This window comes from Pleurodeles waltl, chromosome 11 (assembly GCF_031143425.1).
Source record: "Pleurodeles waltl isolate 20211129_DDA chromosome 11, aPleWal1.hap1.20221129, whole genome shotgun sequence".
In the NCBI taxonomy this organism is placed as follows: domain Eukaryota; kingdom Metazoa; phylum Chordata; class Amphibia; order Caudata; family Salamandridae; genus Pleurodeles; species Pleurodeles waltl.
In genome coordinates this window covers 573,112,409-573,138,749 of record NC_090450.1, presented here as the reverse complement: position 1 = coordinate 573,138,749, position 26,341 = coordinate 573,112,409, and the positions used below count along the sequence as shown (strand labels likewise).

Below are 26,341 nucleotides of genomic sequence, written 5' to 3'. Positions count from 1 at the left end.
AAGCCAGTGGTTGCCAGTGCAGGGCACCAGCTCTTATTTTTGAGAGCCGTCACTTATGTTTCTGCCTCAAGCATTTACTGCAAGAAAAAGACACAAATGGGAAAGACAGAGGAATAGAAAAACAAGAAAGAGTCACAAAGGGAGAAAACAGAAAGCTGCAAGACTGAGCTGGAGGGGCAGGGAGTGACTGTAAATGGATTAAAGAGGGCCAAAATGGCTTCAGGATTACACTGCCTCAGTAGTCCGTGCTCACACATTTAATAAAAAAGCAGCCACGTGTTTCAGCAGAGAACTTTCGGCACCAACACGTTTTTACTAGCAAATTAAGCACAAACATCTCCACAATGCACCACTCCTGGATTGTGGAGAAAGATGGTCAGGTTGCATGTGTGCAAAGTTTTTGTTAGGTGACCAAAGTTTCTAGTACACCTTGATGAGTGGCCTAGCTCTACTTCATGGGGTTTTGAACATTTTGTGACAATACACCCTTGCATACTTTTTCAATAAAACCTGACTATTTACCCGTGATTGCAAGTTGGCAATTAAATAGGAGGGCTGAGTTAACTTTAGAACTGTTTTTATCACACATTTCAAGCAGGGGGATGTTGGCTATTTTTTGCACTCAAAAACACATAAAAGAAGTGCACGTACCCAGTTTTACTTTGAAAATATACATGCAGAAAATTTAATGAACTGTAGGTTAGTATGCACAAGTATATTGGGAAGTGTGCAAGAGTAAAACTTCACAAATTTGTACAAATCTTGTGCTGGGTTGGTGATACTTTTTTTTCCCCAAAGAGCATCAAATCAAATCAAATCATTAACATTTATAAAGCGCGCTACTCACCCGTGCGGGTCTCAAGGCGCTAGGGTAAAAGGGGGGGTTATCGCTGCTCGAACAGCCAGGTCTTTAGGAGTCTCCGGAAAGCGGAGTGGTCCTGAGGCTGGTGGGGGAGGGAGTTCCAGGTCTTGGCCGCCAGGAAGGAGAAAGATCTCCCACCCGCCGTGGAGCGGCGGATGTGAGGGACAGCAGCGAGTGCGAGGCCAGAGGAGCGGAGGAGGCGGGTGGGGACGTAGAAGCTGAGGCGTCTGTTGAGGTATTCCGGTCCCTTGTCGTGGAGGGCTTTGTGTGCGTGGGTGAGAAGTCGGAAGGTGATCCTTTTGCTGACTGGGAGCCAATGCAGGTGTCTCAGGTGTGTGGAGATGTGGCTGCTGCGGGGTACGTCGAGGATGAGGCGGGCCGAGGCGTTTTGAATGCGTTGCAGGCGATTTTGGGCTGCTTAGGAGGCAATCCCACAAGGTTACTGCACCCCTGCACATTAACCTCAAAGGGAAGGCTAGATTATATTTAGGAAGAAGCGTGCATGAGAATAGTTAGGTAAATCGGAAGGGGGGGGGGTGGAATACCCATGCTGCGATACTGTGCGTATGTATATATATATTTAGGACCATGTTTCCATTGAAAGAGCGTTTTTGACTTGCCTATATCTTTGGCACCGCTTGACAAATCTTGACAAAATAAAAAAACAGTGCCCTGGTGTTTCTTGTTGTGCATGGAAAGGTTTGGGGTGATCTGTCAAGCGGGGCTGCTAAAAAAAGGGGGGGAAGGGGTAAAAAAAAGTTGTGTTTCCCATGTTAATTCACAAAGGGCCTTTAGACACAACTACAGCCCTAACCACTAGATGGAATTACATCAAATTTGGCAGAAAGCTAGCTTTCGGTATGCAGATTATGCTTTTGCTAATTTGGTGTAAATCTGTTCTGTAGTTTTTGAGATAAGAGAAAATAAATGTGTATATCTAGGGCCGTGGATCCTTCGCAATGGAAGTGCTGGCAGCCATCTTGGGACTCGGCTTGAGCAGAGACCCATAAAAAAAGGTGTAAAACAAAGAAAAGGGGCCAGAATGGAGACACCCTGACCCCTTAGATCTGGTGCTGGGGTTCCAGAGGGATCACACCAGAGCAAAAAAGCATTTAAAAAAATGTTTGCAGCAAAATCACGACGTCAACGTAAATTTGTGGGAAATTAAAAAAAAAAAAAAAAAACAAGCACAGGCTCCAGCGCTTGTTTTTTAATAAGCCCCTGCATAGGCCAGATCCCAGGGGAGTTGTTTTTTTTTTTTTTTAAATGGTGGGGGTAGCCTCCTGGCCCCACCCAGCCCCAGGGACCGCTACCTACCCAGGGCTATTTTTAAAGTAAATGTGCGGTGTCCCCCTCCCTCTCCCTGCAGCCCCTGGAACCACCACCTCCCTGGGGCAGCGTGAAAAAGTAATGGGGGGCCTCCTGGCCCTCCAGGAGCCCCAGAGACGCCACCTCCCCAGGGCTTTAAATTATGATGATGCAGGGGGTGGGGGGCTTGGTGGGCAGCCCCAGTGACCGCCACCTCACCTGGGCTTGGTAATGTGATTTGGGGGGGGGGGGGATGGAGGGAGGAGCTCGCGCCCTAAGCTAACTATAACACGCCCTCGCCATGCACTGATAATTACCCCAGATATTACAGCACCCATGACAACTTCTATAACATCATTAAAATAATAAATGACACATTAGCAGTCAAATTATTGAAGAAAAAACTGTGCATGGCGGGGGCGAGTTATAGTCACCTTAGGGCCAAGTTATAGTTACTTAAAATTCCGAACCTAACTATAACGTACCTTTGTTCTCTACGTGAATTTCTATGTTTTTTTAAATTCTATTTCCTAACTATAACCTTTGTTTTACAGTGAATATATATATGTTGTAGCATGCTTAAAAGGGTTTAGTAATAGTCAGTGCCACTGCCTTACCCCCTCTTGGCATCCCCCTGCCTTGCTCCTCTGGTTCAACCCTCACTGTAAAATGTTTTGTAAAGCAAATTTCAACTGTGCTGGAATCATCTAGCAAGAGAAAGGAGCAGGTAGGGTAATTTATTGCCTTGAACCTGGTGCAGTCCCTGCAGGTTAGCCTGTGGCATGACAAAAGCAACATCTGACCAATCAATTGTCCGAAATGCAGCGTCCAAGCTGGTCACGTTATATATGAGACATAAGCTACCTGTCCTAACCACATATTTTGTGTTCCATACTGCTGGAGAGAGATCTCCAAAACAGCAGCAAGTGAATGGTCCAAAAGCGAACTAGAGTGTCTCACTGCCATGGAACTGGGGTACACCTGGAAGAAAATGATCTTTTCTCGGCCTGGTACTCCACCGAAATTGGGGCCCAACTTTGAATCTGACTGGATAACTGTAGTTCGGTCAACTGACTCAGGACTGCATACACGGTGATCTAGACAGCCTCTCCAATGTTCACTTCATACTTAAAGAAAGTTCTGCACAGCACACCTTGAGGAAGGCAAGAACTAGAGGCAGAACCCTTGTTTGTCTCTCTTTGGTGAAATGGATCACACCCCTACGACTAAGCATACAATTTGAATTACTGAGCCCGATGAAGAAGGAGCTAGACTGCCTTAAGCACTGCAAGCCTGCCCTGTACCCCAAAGCCAGAGATCCAGTTGTGCACTGTACTGCTGTGAAGTACTTAGGGGTCAAAAGTCTGAGAAAAAGAGGAGACTCTGCATCAAAAGGTCAGCTCTACTCAAAGAAACAAATTGCCACAAACCGTGTGCTCTGGTACGAGAATCTTTTCAGCCCTCAAGCTGGGATGTGTTACCCAGTCACTGTAGACACTTACTTCCAGTGACCTATTGCTGGCATGTGTGATTTTTTTTGTTACACTTCTCCCTTAGTAGCCTATCAAACACTGATCCACTGCACCCGATTAGCAACACTCCCCTGACCCACTCCCTAATGAAAACTGCAATGAGTCAGAGAAGACAGTGCATCCCTTGAGAGGTCCCCAAATCACCCAAGACTGGTGCTGCCATTGTGCATTGAATGTGTAACAACATCCCAATGTCATCGGTTTCGCAAGTAGCATGAACACTTGAGAAGAGCATCAGATAATGAACAGTCCTCACATTACTGGTACAGAACTTTGAATAGATGGTCAAAATCCCCTTAATCTTATTCCTACCAAGCATTCAGGCTGATAAGCCACTTCCACCATCCTCAAAAAGTGGGAGAATAAGTTAGATCCTTGTGCAATCTAGAATTCTGTGCTCAATGAGCAGATGTTGCTTTTGTCTACATGCCATGTATGAGGTTTCCATCCCTGATTACCAAGGGGCAACTATTTCAGCAGCTGATGAATCAATACCTGACCAGAAAAGCCAAAGGGTCGCAAGGCACTAAATTATCTCCAAAGGTAAACACATTTTCAGCCTTGGCTACAGCCTTTATATTAAAAACAAAATAAATAAATAATTAAAAAACAAATCGCTACAGCTTTGCGAGCTTGCACTTCACAACTTATGAAAAAAAACAAAAATATTTGACTTTGAGAGGAAAAAAGACTCGAGATAATACCGTGTGTAAAATCAAAGCCAGCTACTAACATAATAGAAATACTGCTTTAGGACCTAAGAATTGTACCTGTCCCCCTGCTCCTTTCACAGACTATCAACTAGAAGATTTAACACCTCCAATGCACGATGCAGTGGCTGAAAGTTGAAAATCCAAAATTTAGATTCTACAAGCAGCATAGAATTGGAATCTACAGTGGTCTTGGGATCAGGTGCTCAATTACCACCATTCCACAGACTATAATTTTGTCGAGGAGAGAGGAAGGCACAGGAACTAATAATATAACTGTACTCAATAGCAGTAACAGCTCTATGGGTGACACACCATCCTTTCCTAATGGTTATGGTTATGGAGAAGCCACATGCGTCCATGCCCCCTCAGTACCCAATCTGAAATGGACTGACCACCTGCAACCCAAGGGATGACAAACCATGTCAATGCATTTTCTGGACCCCATATAGGCGACTCTCCCAGACTGGATGAAGTACAAGGAGTGTAAACTTGTGTAAACAATGGAACACTTCAAGCAGGAAAGATAACAACATTCAGTCATTGGTCATCACTGAAATACCACCAGAGCTGGGCAAGATAGCCGACTCCAATATTAAGGAAACAAAACTGATTTTAGAGAATCACCTTGATCAGCTGGAATATTCTGGTACATCTTTAAATACGGTGTTTTGTCTGCTTCAGCTATTCGTTACAGAAATGCATGAGATGAAGACAATGCAAGAAGAGATGGCAGGCAGCCCAAATTCAAATTAAATACAATGGACAGAAGACATCAAGATTTAAATACAAGATGTGAGGAAGAGAAGCAGAGGGTTTTCCATATAGAGGACATTTAGGCAACCCTATCGGAATCTGTTGCAAAACTTCAGAAAGAAAGGTATAATGCCAAATACAAATTGGAAGATCTTGAAAATTGATCATGCAGGTCAAATTTAAGATTGGTTGGCGTGCCAGAGAAATTTGAAAAAAACATGGAAATTACATAATTAGTCTCAATACTGATTTCAACCGATTTACGAATTGCTATAGCTCATAGAGTTCGATTTAACCTTCCGAGAGAGCAGACAAGATTTTGGATCATTGTGGTTTATTTTCAAGAATTCAAAAATTGAGAAAAGGTTCTAAGAAAGGCAATCCAGCTTAAAACATAACATGGGGAATGATTCCTCTTTCAGATTTTTCCTGATGTCTCATATGAGATTGTGTAACATCGCAGAGAATTCAAGCAAAGATTGCAGAATTTAAGGTAAATTGGGCTCAAACACAGATAATTCAAACAGCTAAATTGAAGATCCTCAGTTCTGGCCATTTCCATATTTTACAGAGATAGTGGAAGCTGAGACATTCTTGGCTACGATACTAAATTCAAAGAACTAGGAGAGGAATTCCTGGTAGCTGCAGTTGCAAAGTCAGCACACCAACCAGACGCTTCACAAAGCCAGGCTTAGCTTTTAGGGGCTAGGGGCATATGGAATCAGAAGGCTGTGTGAGGGCAGGAATATAGACGGAGGCTACAGGGCACAAAAGATTCACATGTTTTATTGGATTAGAGGAGCATCGCAGAGTGAAAAAATATTAAGATCAGTCATTATAGTGGTATATTACGTTCATTAGTTCTATTTGACAGACAAACTTTCCATGTACTTTGTTTCTTTATAACCCAGTAATTATAAGTGATTCATGGTAAAATGACGAAATTTTAAATCAGTAGCTATAATGCTAATGTGTTAAATAAGAAACGAAAAAGGAATGTCATGAGAGATGCCATCTTCGCATGGCAGTTTTAATTCAACCCTGCTATTATCCTTTCAAAGACAGCTCATTTTATTAGAAGGGAGGAAAAAAATAAATTAAAGTATTCTTGGATTAAAGATAGTTTTTTTCATCTGCAACCACTGTGCAAAAAGGAACGATAATAGCAAATAATGGAAAATTTGATATCAGTCGTAGTACCCAACTTTTGGATAAAAAAGACCTGTAGGTAATTCTACTGCTAACAACTCAATGTAGTATCCCATTAAGGTCCGATACTTGACAATATTAAGTCCTTGCAGATTTTAGAGTGGGAATTGTTATTATAGTTGGCAGAGATTTTAATTATTCACTATTAACAAGTATTGTTTCCACCAATTCTAATCACTAAAAAAAATACGGAATTTGTTTTCAATGATTTCTACCCACCTTCATTTACAAGATGCCCAGAAGCATATAGTCAAATGCCAGGGTATACTATCATTTTTTAAATCAGTTAAATCAGCATCTAGGATTGCTTGTTTTTATAGCTCTCCTGTTCTTTCCTGAGATTTCAATACAATATCCAGAGGGTACTTTTTCCGATCACCATGTACTATAATGCAACTTTTTGATTATTTGGCAAAAACAGTAGCTAGGTGGGTTCCGGACAAGGCCTTGTTTGTGTAAGAAAGCAGATATTAGGGCATTAAATATGGTGCTGGAATATTATTTACACAAAATGAAAATACAGTGGATATTACAATGGTGTGGGAAAGGTTTTTTTTTCGATCTTGTTAGCTGCATATTATAAGAGGAAAGAGAGGAGCTACAAACCATCCAGCTAGCAGCAGGTAAAGCATATGAAATCGTCTTCAAGACAAGATAATTTGAAAATTCACATCCAATTTGGTGGGAAAAAAAGGAAACATTACTGATTTTTTTTTTTTTTTTAAGAAAACTTGTTAATAGACAACATTTCACTTCGAGGTAAAGCAAAAGGGCGAAAGGTTTGGATGATTTTGGCCTTGCACAACAAAGGTAAAAATAAATCCAAATTTAGTACCTTGTTTAAAGATCCAAAAACTGGTTATCTTTTCAAAGACCATAGTAAAGATTAATAAAATTTTTGTAATTACTATACTACGCTTTATGAAGAATCCATGGGGAACCCATTTTCTGATTCCGCAGACAGATACATTTTACAAGAAGTAGCCTTTCCGGTTCTGAGCCCCAAAACACTGAATCCTTTAACTTATCCAACATCTGAGTATCAAATAAATGAGGCAATAAAACAATTGACTAATTCAAGAAATCTTGGGAAGGATGGTCCAGGCAATTAATTTTATAAACCTTTTGTTAAAAAAATGAATAAAACTTTTGACTACTCTTTTTAATTTGATACTCAAGGGTGGATTGACTGCCTTCTTTTACGAATTGATTATTAATACTTTTTTTTGTTTTACAAAAAGGGAAAAAAGATATAAATACACTAATCATATACAGTTAATTTAGAAAATATGAAAACTTTTCTCTCCTGCTGTTTTTAATTGGATGAGGCGCGCTTATTAAGATGTCAATTCTCGCTTTAATTGCTTTTTTAAAATTTTTTGACCAGGTCTTGTAAACCGGAATCTATCTGTTTGCCAGATTGGTAAGCTTTATCACATCTCCTATTTGGATTATTATTGAAAAAACGGTAGGCAGCCTTTGTTTACCAGAATTTAGGTTATATTACATGACCTCTTTTGTATTTCAGTTATGCCATTTTTCTACTTCTCTTTTCAATTTTGACAATTCCTTAATCCTTATTATGTTAATAAACTATCATATGGGCGGGTTGAGGTGAGCTATAAAAGAACCTATGGCGTCAAGAAAGTCAGATATAAAACTTTGCATTCTATATGGGCCAGTCAACCAACGGTTTTCTCTCAACACAAGATCCCTATAATTCACACAGAAACTCCCTGTGAAAACTATAAACATCTATCCCCTTGTTTAACAGAAGTGATTAACAGATGGGAAATTATAGGGATTAGTAAAATAGGTCACTTTTTAAAAGGAATTAGAGGTAAAACATCTTTTAAAATATTCCCCATTGGTACTTCTTATAGAAATGAATAACTTATTTTAAACAGATATTCACTTGTCTCAATAATCTGCTTAGATTAAATAACAGTACCAGACGATCCGGAACAGAAAATGTTTTCTGAAGGAAGCCTATAATGTCTGTTTTTATTGAAGGAATTACAGAAGGATCAGGATACAGAGTTAATAGAAATCTGCACTAAATAGGACTGGCCTACAGGAATTTCATTTGTGAACAATAGCTGGCAGAAATATTTTAACTTAGGTGAAGTGCTTTTATGAGGGCTTAATATCCGGAAAATGATTTTTTAGTGGCTAAATGCTATATTACACACCTGACAGCGGCGTAGCAAAACCTGAGGGGGCCCTCCTGCAAAGTACCTGGATCCAATGCACAAACCACCCCCGACCCACCACCTAACACCTCTCAGACTCAGTCATTCTACTGTGCTGAGGGGGCCCCCTGGAGCTCGGCACACCCCCTGCACCACAGGGGCTGCGGGGGCTAATGTTACATTACTGACCTGACAGATTGAATAAGATGTTGCCAGCAGTTATTAATAAATGCCACAGATGTGACAGAGATGAGGGCTGGGTGCATATATTTTCATCAACGGGGATCTGCACAAGTTTGATAGGAAATTTGCTGTGCAATTAGTATTCGAATTCAATGTGTTATCAAACCAACACGTTTGATAGTTGTTTAGTTTATCATAGTTAGTTCTTTTAACTAAGGACTGGCTTCATTTTATTTTTATAGCTATGCTGATTAGTTTGTTCTCTAATTAATATACATTGGAAGTCCTCCGCAAACCCTTCGTATGCAGAATGGAAGAGTAAAATGGAAAAAGAGAGCAAACCAGAACTTTGGTACCATGCTCATATAAATAAACTTTTACAGAGTATTGTAACATTTGGGGTAGGTGGGCGTATGCTGAACACCTATAAATTAATTAATAATATTTGTTAAAATTGATTAACTGTGCAATGTTAATTTAGCATTCCCACTTCAGGGGCATTTTTTTTTTTATACAAGGTTGTGTTTAATCTGCTTTAGGTAAAAAATTAATAGAGATTAGGAGCTAAAACCTACGATAAATGGAGGACTGTACAACATCTTGTTCGAAGACTAAGAAATGGGGAAGTATTTTGTGAATTTTGACCTGGCACGTTATTTAAATCTGTATACATATGTAATAATTCGCCATCAGATTACCTCCTTTTACAATAAGGGTATGCCCTATTGTTGATTTGATTTATATGTAATAAGGTTATGCCTTCATAAAAACAAGAAAGACAATTGCAAATGGGGTGAGGTGGCAACTCCCCAAATGTGCTCATGGTGAATAGATTGCAGCAAAATGGCTTAAATTAGATAGGATGTGGATTCTCCCAATATGGTTTTACTTGGCTATTTGCAGTTAGCCCTAAAAAAAAAGAACTATGATTTATTTGAGAACGAATAAAGCCTCTCACCAAACAGTAACCCTGAAACCGGGTGCAGACGTGCCAGTTAGGAGGTGTCCACTGGACTAGGCATCATACACAAAGCAACTATCAGTTGAGAAATAACAACTACACCTTTCTTAAGGGATCTTGGTATCAGGAAGCAGATTGTGCAAGGCAGGGGAGCTGGTATAACCAGCATATTTGTCATTCTTTTTAATGCTGCAATTTAAGTCTCTGAATGTCATAAGAATGCGACTTGTGGCCTCTTCTTGGGTACTGGGTAGAAACTTTACCCCTAGATTTCAGCAGGCAGATATTAAATACTTCTTTATGCTACACTGCAAAACCTAGGAACAAGAACACACAAAGGATAAAGGCCTAGCTATCCCCCACGAAGCGAGTCAAAACATGACTTGTGGAGAAGTGTTGCTGGATGTATCTCACCCCACAAGAGGGAGAAACATTTAAGGAGGTGGAAATATGTCTTCCCAACCAAAACCGCTACGCAACACAGAACATGCTCACCTTGCAAACTTACGCTGAAGACCTCCTTCCCTTGCAGTACTCTCCAAGACTAGGCGTCTTGTCGGTCCTTAGACTCGGTATGTGTACACAATTTGATATGACCAAGTTTACACACAGAGTATCCGGGGAAACAGTAAGCACAGTCTTTGTTGTGAAGATGAATGTACCTCACGATCCTGAGATCAGACTAACCGTTCCCCTCTGCAACCTATTGCAAACTTCACAAACATTGGTGTGGTGAGTTTGAGAGTCCAAAGGCACGAGTAGCCATATCAGGGAACCCTCAATTGATGAGCGATTCAACCACATGCATGCTGTCTCCAAGCTGTTTTTCACCCCTTAGCAGTACATTCGTAGTGAAAACACTTCCATGGGCTCCTTTATGGCAAAGATGTATAGTGCAATATCACCACAGCTGTAGCTCTCTCCAGTGCCGGATTTGTAAAAATCGAACTGCTTGGGCCCGAAGCATTTCTCAGGAGGCCACTATGGTTGGCACTACACACTGATGCTGCAGCACTGCCCGATATTAACATCTACAACAGAAGCATGATATGTTGGACAGGGTCAACTCAAACTGTAAGGTTGGCCTAGATGTGCTGGCTTTATTATTGAACAGTTTGCTGATGAGCTCTGCTCTATAAGACAGACAAAAGTGGAAATGTTTAGAAAGAAGGGCAGGTGCCAAGCGCAGGCAAACACTGGCACAAATTAAGCACTGGCACTCTCTATGGGTTTCTCCCCTTCCAGCAGACCAATCCGATGAACTCTGTGACATCCAGTTCATACTTGCTACAGGTCGTCTCTTCCACTCCATTGTACCGCCACAACAGATGCTCCTCCCCGGTTGTACCCTCACATGGATGTCCTTCCCATTGCTCAACATGGGTAACTAGTATGCTCGAGGTGCATCGGAGTGGCTACGGTGCCTCAGGAGGACCAATGTTCTCAGGTAGTACAGACCCAACACTTGAACACTTCCTCCCCCTGCTGTGCGGGTCCGAAAATCAGAGGGACCACATCACCCACTTACCTCTTCCTGGGGCTATTGGAGCGCACAATCTGTGGTGAGGTCTGGACAGGGGGTGCTCCAGGATGCAATGGTGACTGCATCCTCTTTACTGGAGAGTAAACTCCGACCGGAGAGTCATTTCCTCCTGAGTAGCTTCCCCGTTCCTGAAAACAACAAAAAAGGACAAGAGAGAAGGTGAGAGAGGTCCGAGGAAGTGGAGGAGACAGTCCTGAGACAAGTGGAGAGGTACCGCAGAGGGAGAAGCAGAAAGCTCGGAAGAGGGAGGTTTCATGAGAAGGGGAGAGCCCCAAGAGTCAAGAGAGAATTACAAAAAACACGGTCTAACCGAAGTTGGTCCCTACACTTATTTCCCCATAAGAGTCAGTTTCCTAATTGCATTTTGAAGGGGGTATAAGTTTGACACCTTAAATTTTCTAAACTGACCATAGTTAGGTTGAACTCGTACATCAGTCTCGTTTCTGGCTTATGCACAACACTTGACCAATTAACGGCTGATGCAGTCACCTGTGAACTGTCCTGCTCGACAATGACGTGACCAGAGCTGCAGGACAAGCTCCTATTAATAACTTAAAATGGTGGCCCCTCCTCTTAAATCAATAGCATCTCGTTTAAATTTGGGAAAAAGGAGGTATCCTTTGTTTTAACTAAATGTGCACTTTGTTTCAACAGCAGTGTCATCACCTAAAAAGGTTGCCCGAGACCCCCTGAGCAGCAAACCACCCGGTTACTAGTGACTGAGACAGTAGAAAATGCTATCTCTTGGGGTAAGGCTACCGGGTGACTTAAGTGTCACTAAGTACTAGAGATGGCCGAGCCAACAATCCTACAGGGAGAGCCGAGACAAGGATCTAGCTCGGATCTTAGAGCACATGCACGAGCCGAGCCCTGAAAATCTTTCCTATGTAAATCACACAACATCATGTCAAATATGATAAAGTCGATTAAAAGTTCAAAAAAGTGTATTTCTTTAAGATGTGAAGCTTCGACATTAATGTGTCACATTATAGCACTGCACTGAGAAGTACTTATTAAAAAATGATAGTTTTAAAAATAAAACATTAGTATACTATAAGGCCAGACAATTGCCATATAAACCCTGCACCTGGCCTAGATTTTTATAGAGCTATCTCATAGTTTATTAAATCAACCACCATAGGTTCCTGTACAATTGGTATCAGTCGTGGCTTGCGGGTGTTACAAGGGGCGGCACACGGCAGGGGGGAGGAGGTTGGGGGAGGAATATTAATTTAAAATAAAAAATTAAAAAAAAGAACTTACCTGCGCACCGCTGCTCCTCTGTCCTGTTAACAGGCACAAGCGCCCAGCCTGCCTTGCGGTCAATCCTGACGCTGGTCAGAGCAGCGTTAGGATTGGCTGGGTAAGCCCAGCCAGGGAGCTCCCAGGCAGACTGGGAGCCTGTACCTGCTCTCTCCAGCCCTGCAACACAGTGCCAGGTTAGAGAGAGCATAGTGCGCATGTGTGTTTGGCCGGCCCAAGACCGCCTGCCAAACACACATGAGCACTGAGGGGAGTGCACTCCCCTCATCCCAGTCATTCCACATGGCCCTGCCCCTTTCACAATGAAAGGAAAATACCCATAGTTTATTATCCTTTAGTTGTAAAAGGTTTGTTGCTTTTGCTGCTGATTGGGGGTGGGGGGGGGGGGGGGCGACGCTCTTCCGCCATAGCAGAGGAGTGACCACTAATTGGTATTATGAGCTCACATATCTAAAGTGTTTTCATATGAGATAATGAAGGAAAGAGAGTTTGGGTAATATAAAATATTTGCCAAAGATCACATAATTTAAGTGGGAAGCCATGATTTATCTAGGTTTTCTGGTTTTACTTTGTACAAATCTGCTAGGAAAAGAGTATCTATTTGTCTTTTCTTATGTTAAGGTTTTGTTTTTATCTCTTTGTACACTTTTCTGCAGTTTTTAATACTGTGAACTCGACCGGAAGGCTTTGGAGTGCTTTGCGTGAATACCAGTTACATTAAACAAGGTCACATGCATTGTTTATAGGCACGGGGAGATTAAGTGATTTAGCCAGAATTGTGGGATGTTGAGCTGATGCTGAGACTCGAACTTGGTTCCCCAATTCCAAAGTCAGCAGCTCAGGCGGTAATGCCACATCCGGGTGGAGAGAGGACGGCAGACAGAAGCCACAGGAAGGCTTGGCTGGTTATGGGCAGGAGGTTCCACAGGACCTTGAGCTGAGCCAGAGTCTGGCTCGAGCTTTCACTGGCTCACCCACCTCTACCAAGGACGCAGTACTTCCTTTACCAGTGTAATGCATTCTGGGAGATGTAGCCCAGATGCCCACTAGTTGGATCCTGTTGAACTAACATACCTAAAAAACACGATTTGTAAAAGCCCAAGTCTTGAGCATTGTGTTCCTTGTGACACGGAGACATCTGATTTTATTAATTGGACAGTTACTTTCTGGAAACATATGAGCAAATCAACAGCAGAGATAGAACAGCCACCAACCCCTGGCTGAACAATGGAGTGCAGACAGCAAGGAGAGCATATTTTATTGTGGCTCTCAGACTAAGAAATAACTTTATTCGGTCGAGCTAGACGATTAAAGAATAACACAATAAATCCACACAGATAAATACAAACCAATTTAAAATCCTACAGCAAGCGAAGTCCAATTAAAAGACAATAGGAACCATCGAAAACAGATGGTCATAAAATATACAGAGCCCAAACAGACAAGTGCAAATTACATGAAACTACATGATCAACGTAGCCCTCTGCTTTATCGCACGCTGAATAAAAGTGGCAGTTAAAAAACACATTTTCACAGAACAGTCTGTAAATGATGCAAAGCTGCTTTTGCAGTACCGACTATTTGTTTCTTTTAAAACAGGGAGCAAGTAGCGTTTTCTGAGCAAAGAATAAAATTTACAGAAAAAAAGTGAATCGTGCTTTGTGCTGAATATTCCTCACGGGGCAAACGGTTAAACTACAGAAATATGAGCCCTGACAGGGAAAAGCAGCCAGAAAGTGCAAAGTTTAAATCTGACTAACAGAAATCTGTGGTGCTCGTTGCCCACCCACGTAAGGTAAGGTGCGGTACCAGTGTGCCCGTAAATCTGCTGTACCCACGGACAGCGGGCACATCAACCACCCTTGTAGCTCTCATTCCTAAAGGAAACGTGGAACAATTTTGCTGTAAAGTCGCAAATTGCTGGCCCGTGATGTAATTACCGTGGCTATCCCACTCCGTGTGGCCCCCAGTGCTGGACTTTCAAGTGACAACCTAATGCATTCTGTGTCTCATAGGCTTGGCCTGCTTCGAACAAAATAATGAAATATATAGATCAGACGTCAGTGATGTGTAGGTTAAAAAGCTCTTCTCTGAAAACGGTGAGTATCTATGTCGACAGACTGACGTGCTCATCCTAGATTTAAAGGCACGCATTTTTCAGCTTTAACCACAGGTGCCATCACTACACAAGTTGATTGCACTCATTTAATTATCTCTTAGAAAGAGGGCTGGTTGACACGAAATGCGATTTTATGGCCTGAATACATGGTTACCAGGTGGTAATATGTCACTAAGTGCCCAATCAGCCATTCCTGTGCATTTATTTTACAAATCCTAGTTTCATTTGCATTATGTCAATTAGACTTCAAGTCCCAGAATTCATCTGTTAAACTAAACCCAGGAAAGAAACACTGCATCCTTGATGACATGCAGCTGTCTGGTAACCAACCATACCTGCAAGTCTACCCTGATGCGTACAGTGCGCACTCAACCTCCGAGCTCTCTCGCAGTGGTGTACACACATACACGTCAACATTTTAAATCTGTAAAATGGAAGCTTTTAAAGAAATCCGGGGGATGTATTTTCGCCACTGACATCTATTTAAACACAAGCATTTTTAGGTAGAAGGCTAGAACACTCAGGAGATACACCTTGAAATATTGACTGTGGCCACAAAGGGGCGCCATACACCAGTGGATCATAGACAAATTGGTACAACATGTTAAAACTGAAGTAATTCACCGCATGGCAGAGTCGGGTCTATCAATGTTACAGGAATGAGCGGTATGATCTCCCTCCCAACAGTCCGAGTTCAGCTTCTTCCATCAGTGCCTAGACGGTGCTGTAGCGCCCGGCAATGTTAGTTTCATTTAGCAGTGAGCTTAGTGCTTTATGACACCGGACACCTTCCCCCCCCCCCCCCAATCACCCATCTGCTGTTAGTTATATTTTTATGGAAACACAGAACATGGAAATAGAAGCTGCCCTAAACGAGAGCACATGCTCCAGGCAGCTCATCTGCAGCGCACGCAAGCCCAACAGATGTCAAAAAACATCAGAGAGCGATGGGATGACGGGGGGCGGGGGGAGGGGGGGGGGGGGGGGTTATTTAACCCAGAAACATGTGCGACTCCACAGACCTCCTCCTGCAGAATTTCTATACATAATGGACCTAACATGCATCAGCGTAGCCAACAGAGTTCGCACTTTTTAGGCCTGGTTCAAACTCGGCTTTAGCCTTCTGTCAGAGACCTCGTGTCGTGTCCCAGTGGCGTAACACAAAATGACGGCCCCCCTTGCAGAATGTGATGAGGAGCCACTGAGTCTCCCGTAACTCAAAGGTGATAATTGGTGTCGGGTTGAATGGGGGCCACCTGAGGGTTGGGGCCCCTGCATGTTACCAATAATTTGTATGTGTATGCTGTAAAGCAGTGGTCTTCAAACACACCCACCCACCCTGAAGTGGGGGGAAAAAAACACCAGGCCCCTCTCCAAATTGTTCCCAATTATTCTATTAAATTGGCAATGTTTAAGTATGGTGGGACTTATTGAAACACTGCAGTTAAGTTGTGTTACAAACAAATACATGATGCCAAACATACTATTCTGGTCAGGCAGACCTTACTAATGTCTAAACATATCCACAGTGTGATTATTGGGGTTTTGAAGAGTATTTGGAGCCCCTTCTCTATTGACACTTACTCCCAGCTTGGATCTAGATGACAAAACGATGTTAGCAGTGGCCCATTGCAGAGCGGATTACTGCTGCTCATGTTTTTCATCTTACAACAAAGCCCTGTTATCACCATAATGCCTCTTTTGGCCAGAGCCTGCCGCTCCCCCCTGAGATAATTTGAGGCCCGTCTAGGGGGCCTCATCCCTCAGTTTGAAGACCCCTCCTGTAAGGTGTACACTGTTACAGAGAGCGGGCTTTCCGTCAGATCCTCTCAGCTCGCATGTAGTTTTAAGGAGTTGCCATTGGTTGGGTGGGCTGTATGTTAAGACCAGGGCATTTTGTGGAAGATTACAAAGGCATATGTAACCTTCATCTTCTTCCCTTTCCAGTGGCTTTGTGGGCTAGTATAGGGGATTCTCGGGGCAACTCTTTCCTTCCTCTGCTGTGTCTAGGCCTCCCCAGCTCTGTCTAGAAGAGTTGCCAGAGCTTGCAACACAAATGTACAAGCACTGGCAAAAACGGCAAGCAAACAGGAATTGGCAAAGCAAGACATACTGGTTAACTATATTACTGATCAAACTACATTTCTCTAACAGACAAGCCATCACCGTATTTCTTACAAACACCACACATTTTTGCAGACAGAGCCGCACAAGAACATCATGGTTGTAGTGATGGAGCTGTTGGTAAAAGTGGTATTAATGAAGCTGCATTGAAGAGCTGAGTAGAGCTAGGAAGGACAGTAGCTACACAGCAAGCATTTCAAAGGAGCTGCTGGGAAATCATCATTGAAACAAAATGAGTGGTGTCAACAAGGGCAGAGCCGAAGCCGGGTCTACTATTTACCACTGTGGTGAAAAATAAACGGGATACATCAAGTGCTGGGATGACCATGAGCTGAGGTGAAGTGACAAGGAGGGCGAGACGGAGCAGATGTTCGCAGACTGACATCAACCCTTTTGCCTGTCAGTGCTTTCCCTTCCAGATGTGGAACCAAACTGACATGCGCATTTAGAACTCTCCACCTGGCTGTGTTGCACAGCTGGGTGAGACAAAGCGCAGTCTCTTACTCCCTCCCAGGGCGGCATTTCAGCCGCTCAGGCCGAACCCAGCTCTTCTCTCATGCTGGGTAACAGCATGAGAGAAGCGTTGGAAGTGGGTGGGGAGGTGAGGTAAGAAAGAAGATGAGAAGAACCAAGGCGTCAGGAGCGGCGGAACACCGAGACAGCAGGTACGTTTTAAAAAATATTTTACTATTGCCCTGCTCCGTGCACTACCCAGTCCCCCCACCCCTTCCTGGCAGCAGCCGCTACTGCTGTGATGTACAAAAAATATGCAACATGAAAGATCATAAAACATGAGGCAGATGCAAAGACCCTGAAAAGGGTGAATCTAGGGGATGTGGATACACTGACAAACATTTAGGGCATGCTATGCAAAAAATACAAGGAGAAAGGGCTACACAATAAGAGCAACGGGGCAAGAAGAAAACAGATCAAAGAAACAGGGAACAAGTAGTTTAAGCAACATTGGTTGCATCAGAGCCTACCTATATAACAAGCACCAAAAAACGAGAAAAGTGTGACTAAAAGTCACATTCCAAAGACTGACACACTCCCATACCTGTATGAAGAGAATAAGTCCCCTAGACACGGTTAGATCTGCCAAAACTCCTGAAACGGCACACAGAGCTGATGCGGGTTAGGAGGACTACTAGTCTCCAGATGCTCGTTACCTTGTCCTCACAAGCACTCCGACTGGGATAATTTGACATATATAGTGCCCACAGATCTCAGGAAGCAAGGTCGCAAGAACCATTGTCCACTGGGCTCTACTGCATATCAAGGTAGGGGAAAGTCCTCATTCAAAAATAATTTTACCCACTTAAATCGACCGGCGGAGGGCCTTTCAATCCCACCACCTACACCTTAAGAGAACCCTTTGCCTTCCACAACCTTAGACACTACTCTGCCAAAGAACCTAAGGTGCCCAGTAGCTACAGAACTAGTGAACTCTCCACTACACAAAACACACTGGCAAAGCCAATAGGCCTGACTTTAATTGCCAACACAGGTAAACCCAGGAATTCACAAATGCAGCTCCTCACATAAGAAAATGCCCTGTTGTCTTTTCCAATGCTGGGAGGAAAGTAATAAAACTGGATTTCTTTCTTTAAAACATACACAGGAGACAACAAATTTAATGTGACAAACCTTGTGATGACTGAGTGTATTTTTCAGATGCAAAGCAGTCCCTCTTGTATCCAAGGGAAACAGTTCTTGGAAGGCAGAACAATACACCAAAGAGCCAATAGAGTAAGGTGAATGAACCCACGCTGTGCATATTTTAAAGAATTGCAGTTGCGCTGCCAAGCCAGACTTACAAATTGTGCAACACAGCATAACTCCCAGCACAGACAGACTGTGCTGGCCCCTTTCTAAAATATGAACTGCGTTAACTTTCAATTTGACGAGCCTGGCTCACAAAGTGTCTAGACCCCGTTCAATAAATTCCGGCCCTAAGACATTTAAGCATTCTTTTGTCTGCTGTGACTGTGCATTTCTAATATTTGCAATCTTTATTAGTTACTAAGCAGCAGCCAACCCAAGTGAACCATTGTTTTATGGTTGTAGGGGATTAAATATGCCTGATTTCACAGAATTTTGTTAACACTCGAATGACCCTGCTTGTCGCAGCTCTGAGGGTCAATGGCGTTCATTGGCCTGCGACATACAAATGGCTGACATGGGAGTCAAGCGGTGACGTCTAAGTGACAACGCTGGAAGGCGTTTCCTAGCGAAGTCTGTGACAAAACTGGTCTTGATTCCCGAGCAATAAGCACTATTTCTTCTGGAGAAAGAGATGAAGCCAACATGACCACATCTTTATGAAAATAAGGAGCCTCGAAAGCGGCTGGTTCAGAACTCGAGACAGCCGGGATTCCGGGGCTCAGTCGTGATTACAAACGCGGTACATTCTCAGTAGTTCACAGGGCGCTTCCTTGCCCCAAAACTACATAGATAACAGAAGTAAAAAATCAGCTTCTCCAGGCATTGAGGAAGGGCCTACCACCAACTTGTTAGATAGGCTATGGCAAGAGGAGAGTGGCAGAGTCTTACCACAGCAGTGACTCTGATCTTAAGGGGTATCCTACCTTAGAGTATAGACTACTTCCGGCCCCAGGGCATGCGCATCCTACCTTATGATAAACTCTACTTCCGGGCCCGGGCCATGCGCACCCTACCTTAGGATATGGACTACTTCCGGCGCCTGGCCATGTGCACCCTACCTTAGGATACAGACTACTTCCGGCCCCTGGCCATGCGCATCCTACCTTAGGATACAGGCGTCTCCCTACCTCTGCCGTAGGAGACTGACTACTCATAGCAATGGGTATCCATATTAGGTCACAGACTGCTTCCGGACCTCGGTTTCCTACCTTCTGGTCCAGGCTGCCCCCAGCCCGTGGGCATCCTAGCTAAGGCTACAGACTGCTCATGGCCCCTAGACAAATTACCGTCCACACAGACTGCCCCGGCCATCGGGCATCCATCTTGGAGAACACACTACTCCCGGCCATTGGCCATTCTGTCTCACAGTGGAAGTAGGCTGTTTCCTGCAATAAAGTTTAAGTAGAAAAAAGAATCAGACTGTCCCACACAGAGAATTATGTCCTTTTAAGGTTTCATAGATGGAGGCCAAAATGTTATAGTGATTAAGTTGAACATGGAATGTTTTTGATTATTTTTGTGAAAAAGATAAAGAGATTTTCTGCATTTCTGCCAAGTCAGTTGTCATTGGGGCGAGAAATACCAGGTGCCAGAGACTGGCAAGTGAGCAGGAACCACACGGCGCTGGAGTAACAAGAGGTTGTGTAGAAACCACAGGGTGTGGGAATCGGGGCACACTTTACAGGAACCAGGAGCAGGAAAACGGGGCGCAGGAAATACTGAATAGATGAAATGCACTATGATTAGACCAGGGTCACAGAGATTAAGCAGAGGTGGAACGGAGGCTCAGCTGGAAACGGGTGATGTCCAATGAACGCAGGGTTTAGGGACTCGAATGCTGCAGCGGGGGACGGAGACGGCACGGACCACACAAAACCACCATAATTAACTTCCTACGTCATTTATTTTATTTTCACAAACGAATTAAAAACTTAGCGCCGAACAAATATCTACTAATCACACACAATTATACACCAACAAAAGAACAGACACCATCAAACATTATTTTCTCCAATATGACAATATGCTTAGGGTGATCAGATGGAAAGTGCACTACGATCACACGGCAGACGTTAGCGCTAAGCAAAAATGAATACTAGAACAATGCAGGAAAGGAAATTGCAGGAAAGGAAATCACAGGTCTGAGAGATCGGCATAAGCCGCGTAGCTACCATGTGTGCAGCAGGTGCAGTGCACCTGGGCCCATTGAGCCCTAATAATTGCTGCATTTTCCTACCCCAACCATAGTGAAATGGGTCATTTTCCTTGCTGGCACCATTGGCACCGTGTGGCATCATTGGTACGGTACTGGGCAGAAGCAGGCACTGCAGAAATGTAACAAGGGCGGACAAGGGAAGAACAGGCAAGTACCAGTACTGCTGGCACAGTCTATTTTCGGCAACTCTCCAGTACTGGATCTTTAATAGATGCACTCAGGCATCACGAGAGTGAAGGATTGTATCCTTCCTGCATTCAGGACAACATTACCAGCAAAAAAGCAATATTGCGCACCAAAACTGCCAACCAAAAAATAACATATAGCAGTGATAAAGAATCCTGCTTCTTGTTTCGATTGATTGTTGTCAGACCTGAAGAAGGCCTTGAGGAGCTTCATTTGTGCTCCAGCAAGAATGTTTGTGGGGAGATTTGAAAAGCCACCCCGTATTCAAAATGCAGGCTACAGATTCAGAATATGCCTAGTATAACTTCTAATGCTCCCATGTGGCAAGTGAATAGTAGAGCCCTCCAAGGAAGCCCATGTTCTACGCACATGCTACGATGATAGACCTACTACCTATGACCCCTACCTTTCGCAATACTTTACAACACCGCGGCTGAGGGGACCTCTGCACTTACAGAGGAATGCCTGTCTGCTGCACATCTGTCCTTATCCCCCCCAGTAGGTCTGCCACAACCTGTGGAAAGTGAGTGTGGAAATCCCTTAATTACGAGTTGCCAGGGGTAATACAACCAACGGGAGAGCAAAGAGCAGCATAGGGAATGACCCTACCGCTATCCGTGGCGGGACAAGTGGCACTCTTGAAAATTATAGCTCTACCCCGCCTGTTGTATTTTTTCACCACTCTCCCGCTATGGACCCCGAGAACCTTCTTCGAAGAATTGAACTCCATGGTCATGGGCTTTCTGTGGGGGACGGGCAGGCGGTGATTGGCACTTACGGTACTATAGCGACCACTCGAAGAGGGAGGACTGGCCGTTCCTGACTTCGAAGCATACTATTCAGCGGGCCAATTACGATGGCTGACCAGATGGCTAGCAAGCCGAACAATGCCTGATAGGGAGATTACCCCTTTTACACCGGACCTTCACTCTCTGAATAGCGAAGTCCTACGACTGGGCCCCCCACCTGCCTCCAGCTCCAATGAGTTGAAAGCAATACACAAATGCTGGCTGCAACATCTCCGCAGATCGCAGTATATTGCACCCTATGCACCTGAAATACCACTGAAATGTCGACTGACATTACCACATGGAGGGAATTGGAGGAGGATCTCATGAAGGGAGACAGCGGCAGCTACCACTATGGGCACCCTATATAAAGCGGATTCTCTCTTGTCCTTCGAGGACTTCCACAGCAGATATCGGATCCCTGCAGGGCACTTTCTGCTTTATGGAGCAGTCACTGAGGTGATCGTCAAACACTGGCAAGTGGGACAAGCAGAGCCACCCATATCGGAGGCGGTTCAATATCTGGTGAGTGCCACGAGTACCCATAAGGCAGTGACCTGCCTTTATAGGAAATCAAGATCCACACTATGCAAGACACCAACAACACTTAACCAGAAATGGGAAACAGATCTGGGAACCCCTATCACAGATGACGATTGGGAAGGAATATTAATTAGCTCACACTCCACAGGCCTCTAGGAACGCCAGATTCAAATTTATCAATATATATGTCCTACAGAGCGCATACCTGACGTCAGGCAGACCTAGGAGGCACTTTGATCTTACAGAGGCCAGGTGTCCTAGATGCAGAGAGGAAGAGGCAGAATTGATCTACCTTTTGGTCTTGCCCAAAACTACCAGAGTGTTGGAGATCAATTACACAACACTTAACAGACACGATTGAACTAGAAGTACCTGATGATCCCAGACACTGCTTGTTAGGACGCTATCACCGACGGGCCCTGCACAAAATCACTGACCAGTTTCAAGACTTAGCTTTAGCTAAACGGGAAATAGCAATGACTTGAAAGGCGACACTGGGCCCCTGAGAAAGTGCATGGAAAAGAGAAGTACTGAAGTGGGCAAAGGCAGAGGAGGCAGTTAGACACTGGGAAGCACGGGGAGGCCAGGGGTTATTGAAGAGGGCGCAGGCGTGGGGTACCCTGGTTTGCGAGTGGGAGGGACCGGAGTAGAGGCCACAAGATGAACTGACATCCCCCTGAACACCATGAGCCGATACACATCGCAGGAACCAAATGACTGAATCCACTACAGACTAGGGACACACAGAAGCTCCCGTAGGAATAGGAGCGGGTCAAAAGCAGATAGAGGTTCCCGTCCCACAAAGCAGCAATGGACGCCTGGAACACAGTGACACATAGAATTATCTAGGCTGGGTGGGGGGCAGAAGGGAGTTCGATCCCTCAACGGGGTACTCTGTCATAGCCAAATATCAAATGGATCTCGTGATATAACAAGAAAGACTTTGAAAACAGGAGTCACCATTCGATAATTAAGCATGGGATTGCAAACAACTACTTTAAATGTCGAATGTAACAATACTGTAGATATTTATCATCATGTATGAGGCATTGAAAGTAATTATTATGATATGGTGCTACCGAAAAGAATAGCCCGTAAAAGGGTTGTAATGTTTGTATTTGAAAACGAATAAAATATGTTAAAAAAAAAAAAAAAAAGGAGCAGCATAGGAAAAACACTGGTAGACAAGGGGGATGTTGCTCCGGGGGACAGATGCTCCAGATGGACAGGCTCACGTGTGCAGTGGAATTAAGAGATATGACATTCTAGTTTATTCTTTGCCTTGAAACAGTAAAGTAACTCAGAAGCTCCCGGTCCCCTAAAACATAGATCCAACTCTTATACATTTATTTTAAATGGCCCTATGACAATAGAGCACTTTATACTGAATAAATCAGGTTACCAATCATAACGTAAAATAAAACACACACACAAAGACATTAGTCTTGTAAAGTAGGGACCTTGGGTGAAGTATACAACAATGGATGGAAAGATCACGCATCATTAAAGTCAAAGCTGAACAGGTGACCAGTATAGACAAGCAATAGCAGAAAAAAATCAAAATTGAGCTTTATCAAAGCAGAGCACTCAGAAGCTACAAGGATGAAGTGTAGAAAAAGGCTAATCAAACTAGGAAAAGAGTAACTAGGAACAGCAAGAAGGAGGTCAGCAGGGTACAAAGAAAAAGGTTTAGGAAATGAGGCATAAGAGTGAAAGCCTTCTGCTGGGATCTCAGCTCTTAGGAGAGGGATCACTTCTGTCCTCCAGAGTGTTCGGGATACTGGGGTACCCATGAGCTCTCTAACGTGTCTGCAAGCCCGAGGAGGAGAGCTGCAGAGATGCACCCCCTGTTCAAGATCCTTGACCTAGGTGGCAGGAGTATACTTTTAGCATCACATCCGACACCATACACAAATGCATAACTTAACACTTATTTGTGTGGCGGGGAGGTCCCTATAGCATGGGCATCTGTTAAGTCCAAGTGGAATGCTACTTGCCCCCTATGTGCATCTTTCTCACATATCTGTTTTCTTAAAACCTGAAAGTTATTTCCACATGTGGTCATCACAGCGGTGTAAAATTCAAGAAGAAAACTTGCAGGTTTCGCCTAAAGGTGACATGCACCTAATACACACCACAGGGATGGATACCCTGTTTCAGGACTGGGACACACTGCGACTGGGTTTTAACTAGAATTCTTCTGCATTCCCAAACGAAACAGGAAGTCAGAGTCTCTAAAAGGTTAACAAATGTTGTCATATTCAGATTTTACATGGAAGCTGCAGTGCATCTCATTAAAGAGGAAGCAAGACAACCCAGGCCTAAGCTGGCTCTGGTTGAATTTCTACCGTGACCCTTGTTCTACTGAGAAATAAAGGCAAACACCTCAAGTGCTGCCTTCGCCCTCTCACTAGACGCATAACAGCTGAGCGCACAAAATCTACAGAAGTGACAACGCTGTGTGTGTTTGCAGCCCAGTTGAGCTGCAACTTCACGTGTCTTCATGAAGACCTGTGGGGGCTTCAGTGTCCACTCTATTTACCTGATCAATTTTATTTCTGTCATTGAGGAGTTTAACCTCTCACTCTCTACTGTTTGTTAAGCCAAGAGAAAGCAGTGGCATTAACATAAAGATAGTTTTCTTCCTTCCCTTATACTTTGCGTTTTCCCCCCAAGAAAGATGTTCTGTCATTTTATACATATATTATGTTAGGTTGAATTAACATACGATGCTTGTATTAATTAAGCAGTGTGCTAATTTAGGTCATGAAATAATTGAACACAAAGCAATCTCCTTTGGTTGGAAAATAGAGCGAGGAGGAAATATTCATCAAGTGGCTGCATTGCGGAATGTGTAACCAGGAAACCTGGGCTCAAAGACAGCTTCCTCACTTGAAAGATGTTGTGATCCTTTGCAAATCACTTCACATCACCGAGCCTCATTTTAACCGAGCAGTCAAATCTGAGGCCACCTCGAAGAAACGCATTTCAAGATGTGCACATACACATGGTTCACTACACACTCATTTTGCTCCATGGACAACACTATTGGCTATTTATAGAGCGCACATCACAAATTGACAGCTCTTGGTTCACTCATGGTAGATTTGTCAGGGAAGAGTTTATGTTTAAAACTATTTTTTTGAACAGTTGTCAATGGAGCGATATAATCTAATGTACTAGTCACCCACTGAAATTCAAGAAATAACAATTTTTTGACGTGAAACAGTATTTATCATGGTTTTACGTGACATCTGTTTTGGCATTTATATATGAAGTCTTTCCATGGCTCCTGCTCACATGTTGGCTCTCAGAGTGAAGGCAGAATCCTGGCTTGGCTCTCCCTATGAATAGCTTTACTTGCCAACCTCGGGTTTCTGGCTTTACGGGTTGTATTTCCTTTCGTTGGTTTCCACTCCTTTCCCCTCCACTCAGCAGCAAAAAGGTGGCTGCAGAAGGGCTAAGGCTGGCACAGGGTTTTAACCCACTGATGTAATTGGTGGATTAAACTGGGCTTGCACTCACTTTGGTTACCCCTTGCCTTTGGGTGAATTGATGTGCATGCTTGACATGTGCCTGAGGGTCCAGGTCCTACAGGAGGAAGGTGCCCTAAGCAACAAAAACAAAGCGGGGAAAGTCTGAACGCTGAATAGTGGGACGGATAAACAGTGAGCAAAGAAGAAGGAATCAAGAATATGGAGACCATATTATTGAAATACCCCACAAAAACCAAGGGACCACCCACACCCCAACCCACCCCCAATGTTTCTTACCCATCTCGGCTGTGATGCGCTCGGAGGAGTGGCCTGTGTCTGCAAACTGGAAGAGAAGAAGAGGCTGTGTCAGACAGAGTACTAGGACTTACAGCAGAGGTGGGCTTGGCCTACAGAGACATTGAGAGATTTCCGACAGGGTTGTGCCTTTAAAAACTACAGAGCTGCATCTGAGTCAGCCATATATTGGGTATACACCTTACATGACTTGCTCTACCCCAGGCTTACAGGCGGTTCTAAGACATGACATGACATGTGTATTTGTAATGCGCACATAACCCGTAGGTATCTAGGCGCTGAATAACAGATGGTTTATTGTTACCCAACTCAATGGTACTCATTTTATTGACCTCAGAATTTTGGATGAAAGGCTGAGTGGACCCGCCAGGATTTGAACCTGTGACCTTGA

At 43.7% G+C, this 26,341-nt stretch overlaps 1 protein-coding gene across 4 annotated transcripts in view; it reads right to left on the bottom strand.

Moving 5' to 3' along the window:
- Positions 1-26,341, bottom strand: part of PDLIM2 (PDZ and LIM domain 2) — a 142,040-nt gene that overhangs the window by 23,207 nt on the left and 92,492 nt on the right. For all 4 annotated transcript variants that reach the window (XM_069214042.1, XM_069214043.1, XM_069214045.1 and 1 more), the window contains 2 exons: positions 25,933-25,978; positions 11,242-11,384 (listed from right to left, as the gene is read on the bottom strand). In XM_069214042.1, the coding sequence (XP_069070143.1) occupies positions 11,242-11,384; positions 25,933-25,978 (189 nt within the window). The remainder of the gene's footprint in view (positions 1-11,241; positions 11,385-25,932; positions 25,979-26,341) is intronic.